Source organism: Parasteatoda tepidariorum, chromosome 1, assembly GCF_043381705.1.
Source record: "Parasteatoda tepidariorum isolate YZ-2023 chromosome 1, CAS_Ptep_4.0, whole genome shotgun sequence".
In the NCBI taxonomy this organism is placed as follows: domain Eukaryota; kingdom Metazoa; phylum Arthropoda; class Arachnida; order Araneae; family Theridiidae; genus Parasteatoda; species Parasteatoda tepidariorum.
Window position 1 is genome coordinate 12,718,656 of NC_092204.1, and position 10,909 is coordinate 12,729,564.

Genomic DNA, 10,909 nt, shown 5'->3' on the forward strand with positions numbered 1-10,909 from the left:
CGACTCAATCTCAATAATTTTAAATGTGAGTCTATCGTAATTTTGCATTGCTTTGTGATTCCTTTCAAATAAAAATATGTTCAAGGAGCGCTGTGTGGTCAGCTGACATATGGTACTAAAAACATAACAAAGAGTTATGCAGTTGCATATAATATAAATGAATTAGCAACTGCATAAATATTATATATTCATGTAACGATAGTGAATCTATTTAAAATTTTAAAACATTTTATTTATTTTTTGCATCACGAAGTGCTCTTGTAGGAATTTAAAAGTTTTTTCCAATACCATGGTTCCCGAAATTTGTTGTCCCAGTGTAATTGTTATGTATAACGTTTCCTATTTTGTTCTAAATTTTGCTTTTTATTTTCAGGTTATACATAAAAATTTAGTTAAAGAATTCAAACACTCAAGAGTAGGAAATGTTAAAGTAGTCGGTAAGTTACAACATGATTTCCTCAAATTATGTCAATTAGTTGTTTTGTTAAAAAAATAGGTACACTTTACAAGCAAATCAAATCTTTCTTCACTTTTATAAAGTACCACTTGTTCAATAAATTTAAAAAAAAAATCGGCTGAACAAGAACATGTATTTCTTCTGTGTTTACATTGTAAGTTTGAAAAGTATTAAGAATGGTGTAACATTTTATTCTTGATAAAATTTAAAAGTAGTAGTAAAATTGGAGTAATAAAACTATTTTAGCATGTTTATAATAACCATGTTTTTAATAACTTCAAATGTATTAATATACAGAATGTTTCTTAAAGATCACCCTTAATATTCTTTTATAGAATTTTTTTAAATCAAAAATCAAAGCAAAAATGTATACACAGTTAATTATTAGGGCAAAATGCTTTTCCATACGAGATGGAGAGAAGCTAATGTCGTTAACACAGGTATCGGCATTCATATGATGTTGATTCTTTTGTTGACGACAGGTGTTTTAATGTTTAAAGTTCAATGTAACAGTTATGTTTCTGCTCACCAAAAGTCATTTAGCTATGATTAGCTAAACTCAACCTCTACAGTTTTTTCTAGCTTTTTTTAAATCGTTTTTTTTTCATTTTCCGATTGTAACATTACGTTTTAAATCACTTTTGTTTTCTTCATTAATGTCTTGAGAATGGGTGACGATTTTTAAGCGCTCGAATCATATCTACATTTAATAGCACTTTCTTATTTTTGAAGCAAATGAAGTTTTATATCATCAAATAGAAAAGTTTATTTTAAACTTTTAAAGCATAGTCTGTAATTTATGTAAAATAATAAGATTAAAAAGTTATATGAAATAATAATCGACTTCTTTCTTAATTTGATCTCAAGCGAACCGGAAAAAAAATTGTAACTTTATTTTTTCTCAATTTATAACGTAAGACTGAAAAGTATTAATAAGTATTCTATAGGCATTTTATTGTACCATATTAGAAAAAAATAACTAAAAATGAATCTGCAATGCAGTGCATAGAGATTAATTACGTACACGAAACATTAAAGAAAAAAATCGCTTACTAAGATATGACGAAATACGCAAAATTCACATTAATAGGCGTATGACATTAACTTTTAGAAACTCTCTATATCGAAATAGTATTCCGCGAAACCCTAGAGTTCCGTAGAAAGATCACAAGGATTATGAGAGCTAGGACATTTTTTAACCAGTAATAATTATACTTACATCTAATCAATAATTCATAAAATATATTTCGATTGTTTAAATGAAATTATATATGTAAAATGCCAATTAAAAATTTGTTTTAATAACAATTTATTGAATAAAATATAAAAAGAATATGCATTTATAAAGAATTTCATAACGATTGCTAATTGAACTTTTCAATTCAAAATTATTGACCGAATTCAAGAATAACGAATTATGTTTCTCTACATTACTATCCTCGATATTTATAAGAGAAAAATCACAATTCAACTTATTTTATTCATTTTCAGCGCAGACATAAACCAAAAACTAATTTAGAATTTAAAATATTTCACTCTTCGCCTTAAATATTTGCAAAATTAGTAATTTTTTTTGTCAGAATATCCATAGCCGGTAATGAACTTTTTTTTTATAATACGTCTGGGTTCCGCAAAAAAGAAGCTCGATCATTTGGGGTTAAAAACCAAAGAATTGGGAACCGATGCTCTAAACTATTGGGAACCTATTCTACTGATAGCGACTACCCCTATATTTTAAGGGTCAAAAATTCAAATCCGTCAAAAAATAAAAATTGGAGTGTTTAAGATAGAACTATTAAAAGTGAAACCCAATACGTGAACATCTGATCATTAGTTATTCAAGGTTTTCCGTTTCTTTTTTATTTTCTGACGCTACGTTCTTTTTAAATCGCAATTACTCGCCTCTAAACTAAGGTTTGAATATTTCAAATATATTAAGAATAGTGTTCCTCACTTACTATCAGTAATAATTGTTGTTAAAATCCTCGTCATAAATTAAGCAGGGGTGATTGTGAGTCCAAGTCAAAATTCCGGAAAATTTCTTAAGTAAAAAAAAACAGTTTATATTGAAAAAAATTTCAACAAGTTTTTTTTTCTTCCTTTTTCACAATATTTCTTAGTTTCCTTAAAATATATTTAAAATTTTACACATACCAATGATGATCTGGAGAAGTAATTAAAATTTACAAACATGTCTTTCTTTCTTGAGTTTATGATTATAACAACTATTTACTGATAAAAAATGAATATTAATCATGAATATAAGCCTATAAAGTATTTCATTGGCTCTCCCTTACAAACAAATAAAATAAATTGTGATTTGAAGTTCCACCTTTGAAAATTTGATTTCCAGAAACTTCTGTGATCAATGATTTTTTGAAACATCTGGACCTTCGATCTCCGGATCACTGTTAGAGAAAATTCCGGAAATCCGGATTTTTTCCGGAGCACAATCAGCCCTCATTAAGAGAAAAAAGTTTCAGTTAGATATTGCAAATTTAATGTTTGAATGCAGAAAAAATGAAAACGTTATGAAACTTTCGTCTCATTTACTAGTGATTCCTAAGATTTCAATAAAATGTTCATTTTTCTTATTTCCTATGCGCATCATTTTTAAACCTATCAATATTTTTCTTTTAAAAATATAGGTCCTGCTGTGACATTTAGCGATTGCGTCAATGAAGTACGATCATCATCCCCATATTTGGGTGAACACACAGACGAAGTACTAAAAGAGATACTTTCGTATTCCAACGAACAAATAGAGAATCTAAGAAAATCAAAAGTGGTGTTTTGAATTGAAGTAGCACCCAAGAATGTGGGCATTTTTACGAAAGTTGATGAAATTTTATTTTGAATAAATATATTTCTCTAAATGTTTTCTTTTATTATTGAATTTTAGTTCCTTTTAAGCATAAAATGCACCATCGGAGTCTTTTTTTTTAATTTTAAATCATAGTTTAAAATGCTCTCTTATTTACTCCAAAGCGTAGATTTCTATAATTTTCACTAAGTGTAATAAATATTTTATTTCCAATCTAAAGACTATTTTTAGAGTTAATGGCAATCATATTTGGAATTGTAAACGAATTCTAGTTTTTTCCTGTTTAGTAAGGGTGATAACTACCCTTGCAGATTAAGAAATTTATGATTTTCTTTATTTAATTGCCATAGCAAAATAATACACAAAAATATAAATCCATATTATTATTAGTTTTTATTTCTGAAGTTGGACGTTGTTCAGTTAAAGTCATGTTTATAGCTTCAAATGTGTTTCAGTCAGTAATAAAAAGGAAAAAAAAAAATCTTCATACAATTTTTTTTTATTATTTAAAATAAATTTCAAAAATAGTTGTACAAGAGAATAATCTTATTCACATAACAATGTTGAAATATCACATAATTCAGCTGATAATATTCTTGTTTTACAAATTCGTTAAAATAGCAATGACAGCATGCAACATGCATAAATATATGGGAAATGTTTTATGAAATTGTAAATATCACAGCGTAGCTAACAATGACTAGTATAAAACAGAAACATAATTTAACCAGTACCTTAGAGCAGACAGTACAATTCTATACAATGTACTGAAACAAGCATGTACAAAATTAATAAGAGTATTTATGAGTAATCAGCTGAACTTCACACAGTATTCTTGAACAATGCATACATAATAATTACTAATAAAGCAAAAATGACTAACATTTTTTTTTAATCAATTGATAAGTTTTACACAAGCACTTCTATATAAATGTACACTGCAATGTATAGAAGTGTTATAAACTTTTTTTCATCAGGATTGAAAGTACTAAAAGTACACTTTTAGTAACAATAATTTCTTAGACTTTTACAAAAAGTTAATATGTTTCTTTAATAGTTATAGCATATAACTAACTATTGCATCCTTCCCAGTAAATGACAAATTAAGCATAGCATCCGTGAAACAGGTTAAACAAAGGATCTTGCACAGTCATCAGATTTCGTCTTCATATCAATACAAGCATTTCTTCTGTTAAAATACAAGTAACAAAACATTTTGACAGAGATTTTTACACAATACAAAATAAATTGCTTCAATTTCATTCTCATCTAAAATTTATTGTAAAATCACTCATAAAAAATACCTATAACAAAATTTTTTCCCCACGTCTTACAGAATAACCCTATATACATAGTTGTGAATATATTGCAATTTAATCATCATAACCTAATCAAGAATTCTTATTATACAATAAAAGAAAAAAACATATTTGTTCTTTTTATAAAATGCAGTCAAAGTACTAACTTATCATTTATAAGAATTACAATGTTCTTGTAGTGAAGAAACAATATTTTTACATATTTACTTATAGATTAGCATACTTCTTTATGAAATTTAATGAAGAATGGCAGTAATAAAAATGGGAATTAGCTTTAAGTCATCCAACAGATTAATATATCTTAATCTATTGGAAGAAAGTATAGAGGATAGTTAGACAAAACCGGGTCCCAAGCAGCTACATAATTAAAAGTGAAAATTAACTTTTTTTTGTAAGTATGCCAGCTTGCCGTTTTATCCAACCTGGTCAAATAAAACAGAGCATCGATAAAAACAATAACAAAAATAAGTTTTTTTTTTTACTTAAATACACACTTATTATGACTTACAGGTGATTAATCAAGGAACGTAAGTAATTTTGAATTAATAAATTTATAATTTTTTGTAAATTAAGTTAGTTGATCAGATTTAAGAACAGGAATCCCAAATAAAACGTTGATTGTGTTTCTTTGCAATGCACTTAATCTTTAATGAACTTTATTTGTTGTTTTGTGAAAGATAATTACCCGGTCATGTATGACCCGTAAGAGAGCTCGTGACGTAGTAGGTTAATGCGTCACCCACACCTCTAGCTGGGGTTAGTGAGCTGGATCCTGACAGTCAACAAAACAACTGGGACATATATGCAGCAAGGTGCCCGTTAAATCTGTCACGACTGAAAGTCGGGCGGTTGTGGAAGTTAGAAGAGAGGGGTCAGCTCAGGCACTGTTCTCATAGTTTGACCACGGTCAAAATAACGTGGCATTCCCACAATGGTCCACACAGCGCTGAAAAATGGGGCTTAGTGTAGAACCATGGTTGTTGTATAGTGTGTGTCCAACTGATAAGGTTAAGTTTTATCAAACAACATCAGAAAAAAGATTTTTATAATGTTAAACTTGTTTAATAATTTAAAATGGTATCTAAAAGGTGTTATCAAATGTTGAACTTCAGTAAAATAAATCCTCGAACAATTCAAATATAAAGAGTAAAATAGGCAGAGTAAAAATACAGGTATTGACAAACAAATAGTATACACTGTTTCTCATAAAGTGGGTCTGCAAAGCAGTTTCATATGCAGTAATGTAGTCAGAATTGTCAGGTATCGGTACCAGCTCACCCCAACCAAAATTCAGGTTTACACATTACCAAATTAAAGAAAGAAAAAAAACTGACATAATAGAGAAACTACTAAAGAATTATCAAAGATAAATGTAGCAAGGGTAAAGTTTATATAGTTTGTCTATAGTAAGAACTCTCTTCCCCACAAACTCTAACGCTGTCTGCTGCTATGGAAACAAGAAAAGCTTATTTCAGGGAGGGGAGCTTTGATGTAGATTATAAAGGAAGTTTACCAAATTGGCAGACTGAGTGCCAGTAGGAGACTTGTTTAATCTGATTTAAGAGATTTCCTAAGATTTGCATGGATGTTCCTTTCTTTTCGGCTTCTATTTTTCAGTACCAAAAAAAAAAATTATCGAACATATTCTCACATTAAGGGTAATGAAGGTTTTTTTAATGCTAATTTTTAATTTCACACTAGTTTTTCACGATTTATTATCAATATTCACTGATTTTCAGATAGATTAATTTCTAAATCTATATATTTTTTTAAAGCAGTTCACTTCATTATAAGTTGAATTTTCTAGTAAAAGTGATTTAAAATGTGATAAAAGCTTCGTTCAAGATAGAAATAGTTCATGTTATCTATACAGGAGAAATAAAAGTTAAAGGATAAAAAATATAAAACTTTTGAAATAGTGAAAAGATAAAAAAAAGAAAGAAAATTAATAGAACACTCTGAACAATGTTTTGGACATGAATACTTTCTTTCCTCTAGGACTAACAAAATAAACCAAAGAAAAAGATTCCTTTTTTCTCGCCAAAACCAGTTCTAAAACAGTAACCTCCACACCCCTACTAGAAATAGTTATACCTTATAACCATAGTTACCGTCACGGTTCCAGACAAATGGCTAGGGCAGTTCTTACTATAGACAAACTATATGTTAACTTTTAAAAAATTCGAATAAAGAAATTCGTTTTGTTGTAAGGTAAGCAGTAATTGAATTCAATAATTTTTAAATTCATACTGAGGCATAAATATAAAAACGACAGTACCAAAACTTCACAAAAGAAAAACAAACAAGTAAATTTAAAATGAGCAATGTTTTTGTATTTCACTAGGCAAAAGATGAAAACAACTTAACTCTCTAAGTCTTTTTTAGTTAAGCCTAATGTGCCTCTGATAAAATGACTAATTTATGAGTACATATGCTATTATTGATGGTTTAAAATAAATTAATCATGTTATGCTGAGATTTGCTGAATTTGCTTTTTACTGAAAAACTAGCTACCTCTGGCAACCAGCTTTAGTCATCTTTCAAAATTATCTTATACTTTATTCAAACTTTAATGGTAAAAAAGCCAAATGCACAGCACAACTGCATTAAAATATTCCAATTCTTCAACCCTTCCTGCAATTTTAACACCTTAACTAGTTTTAAACAGTATGTAAACTAAAATTCTTCACCGTTGAATTTTTGAGGTTGCTCTTTTAAATCATTATTATCGGTACTTTCAGAAAATGTATTTATAGAACTAAAGTTATTCAAGGTGATGTTTCTTTTTCATTTTTCACTTTGAACCCGTACTACTTTATTAAAACCAATTATTATTATTAAATATGCAAAAAATGTAGCTTCTTTTCTTTTTAATTTAATGAAAAAATAAGTTTCACAAGAATATTGACCATCATACTGCAGATAGAAAAAGATTGAGTAACAATGAAAAAAAAAATTGTGATTTTTATTTTTTTTTTTTAAAGAAGCTAACAGGCAAAAAGTCACAAATTTTTCTTAACTTATACCAAAAAAGTTGTTTCTGCTTATATTTAAACGAAAATTGTCCTCATATCTTCAAAATAGTCATCTTATTAGGCTTTTTAGTCACAAATGACAACTCTGCAATTTTTGCAAAGAGTATAGATTAAATGATTGCTGTTAAACAATTAGTCATACAATGACATGAAAAAATAACTGTTAGAAAACTATGATATGGTTTAATTACATATTTTTTAAAATATATGAGTAAATGTAAATCTGAATTGCAGAGTGCAATAGTTCACCCTCTATAAGAGCATTAATAAAATCACAATTTTATATATATTCAACTAACAAACTATTGCTTTAGATAGGAAGGATAACTATATTTTTTGATATGTTATCACATTGTATATTATTAAGCATACTAATTATTTCATACATAAATATGGTTATGATATGTACGGTGTTCATTATAGCTCGTAAGTTTTTTTTATAAATATATTTCAGAATGCAACAGTTTTGTTTTCCCACATCATTTCCAACAGCTTCTGCACCAAAAGCTCATTATCAACAAAGTGTTTAAAAATACATTTACGTAAAACATTCAAAATGTAAACTTATAAAATGCTAATAAAATAGATGAATCACAAAATAAAATTGTTTTCAATCAATTCATTGAAAAAGCACAAGAAAACAGAAAAATATAGAAAGAAAATAATATTGCATGCATATATCACATAATATAAAAATTAATCATATTTTAGCAAAGCATTTTTTCGTTAATGAAGAAAAATAATAACTATAGAAAAAGATTTTAAACATAATATATATATTTAACAGTATTTATAACAATTCAAAGCTACTAAATGCCACCAAGGGCCAAGATAGGAAAATGAGAACAGACAATTTTGAATACTTTTTTGAAACTAAGTAACATGCATAGAATTTTTAACATATAAATATGGCAAAAAAAGATAGCTCTTACAAAGAGCAAGAAGAACAGCTAATTAAAATTGAATAGCAAATTTCCTTTTACGATTATCTTGAAAACATTCTAAATAAGATATGTTTTGCTTATAAGCAAGTTACTAAAGACCACTAAGGTCTAGGATAGTAAAAATGGCACAAAATGGTATTTAATCTACGTTTGAACTAGAGTAACATAAAAAAAGTGTAAAACGGCCATTTTTTTATTAAAAAAAAACAAGTCTATTAGAGGAAAAAAAAAAACAGGAATTTAAATTAAATAATATATTTAAAAAAACAAAAGTTTTACATAGCAAAACTTTTTTTACTCATGTCTGTTTTTTACACTCACCTTAAATAGTTCTTGGACTAGAAAAAATTATACTTCATATGAAGAGATAACTTTTAACCTGAAAGACATTTTATAGAAAGAAATATAATTAATTGAAAACGAAATACAAAAAATTGAGATGAAAGAAATAATTTTTCAGTCTCACCTAAGGAAAATAAAACGATGAAACATTGAATAAATAAGCATATGACGCATAATATTTCAATCATAAAATTAATATTAATGATAGTACAAGAGCTTTGTAGGCTATTTAGTCCCCAGTCCTTAAGTTGCGCCAAAATTTCATATTAATTAAAGAGAGAATTTAAAAAAAATTTTAAACATAGATTCTTAGAAATTAAATATTTTAAACATTGATATATTAACAAATTTTTTTAAATCTATTAAAAATTAGATAATAGCAAACTTTACACAATTTTATTAAAATTATTTGTAAAAAAGTGGTGTACTACATAGAAAAAAAATGTATCAGCATATAGCTTGATATGCTTTGTCGAATTTTTCCCAATTTAGTTTGTAGTGCAACAATATCAAAAATATTGATATTGTTCACCTTTGTACCTCATACCAAGTACCTTTGTATGAAACTACTCTCTTTATTTCTTATAAAAAATAAAGCATTATCCTCAAAAAATATCAGCAGGTGATAAAGATAGCACTGGACTAATAATACAGAATAGAAAGAGCTCACTTTTAAAATAAAGTTACGTTAAGTACAACAGCAATATTAGACACCACTGAAAGAATAATTGTTCTTACATTTATCTAATAGCTGAATGCATGAAAAATTCTTAATGAAATGGTGACAATTCAATCTGGTGTCTAAAATTCATCATAACAGTTTTATGTGATAATTAACTCTTTAATCTCAAAATGTGTCCCAATGGTCTTATGTGTGTTGATTGACACATTTTGCAAAAATGAGAAATGTATCAATCATACTGGGTAAATATACTACTACAGTAAAATAAACATTCTTGATGCAGTACAGTGTGAGTCAGAAGGTTAAATCTTCACAATATTGTGTTTAACAGCATAATAGTGGCAAAGTGGTCGGCATTATGCACAAGCTGTCTTTGCATCTCTGACAAATTGGTACCCATTCATCTGAAACTGGATGGGCTTCAAGCTCACACTGATGATTAAACCATAAACCTTCATAATGGCAGCCCAATGCCTAACCAATGAGCAAGCAATATACGCTTGCTGTAACAATTTATATAAAATATTTGGATTAAAATTAGCTATCTGCATTGCTTGTGAATAAAAAGTGTAGACAGCAGCACACAAGAATTTTATTGCTGGCCTAGTATGCCACAGCATTAAAACAATGAGAAAAAAGAATGATTTTAACATTATTAGAATATGCCTAACAGAGGTCTTATCAATTTCAGTCAACAATATAAAACCAGCCAGTTTTTGAAGAATTTTAGATGCAAGACTATGAAAATACTATAGTCAGTCATTTGAAAGGTTTGGCGATTTAATCTGATTAGATGGATTAATATATAAAAATTACTCAAAAGTGTGAGCGGTCGCTCAAAAGTGCAAAAACTGTTTACCAACATTTCAAAAGTGCAGATTTTAATACCACCATATAAGAGAAATAGTACTAATAAAGAAAATCTGTTCTACATTTATGTAAGTTCACAGTTAGTAGTTATGTAAGTTCACACTTAGAATATAAAGATAAAAAAAAAAAAGAATTGATAGGTACAAAAGCATGCCTAAACCACGATTTCGAAAAAAAAATTATTACAAAAATATAAGAAATCAACGTTTTGTATTTAACTTCATAAAATATTTTAAGTGAAAAGACATTAACTACTTTTAATAAGGAACCTTGAATTAAAAATAAATAAGCAGAACGTTAAAATGAACAACATTTTTCTAGAATTTGCCAACAAGAAGTAACTTAAAAACAGGACAAAATAGTAACCAGAAAGTAATGTATTGATTAAAAAGTATTTACAAAAAGTATATAAATCTTAGGTTTAGAATACACAGAA

General features: G+C 27.6%; 1 protein-coding gene across 1 annotated transcript in view; it reads left to right on the forward strand.

Annotated features, from left to right (window-relative positions):
• The window catches only part of LOC107455261 (succinate--hydroxymethylglutarate CoA-transferase), a 39,251-nt gene extending 35,918 nt beyond the window's left edge, over positions 1 to 3,333 (forward strand). The window contains exons 11-12 of the mRNA XM_043045668.1: positions 374 to 437; positions 3,106 to 3,333. Coding sequence (XP_042901602.1) covers positions 374 to 437; positions 3,106 to 3,254 — 213 coding nt within the window. The 3' untranslated portion in view covers positions 3,255 to 3,333. The remainder of the gene's footprint in view (positions 1 to 373; positions 438 to 3,105) is intronic.
• Positions 3,334 to 10,909: the final 7,576 nt, after the last annotated feature.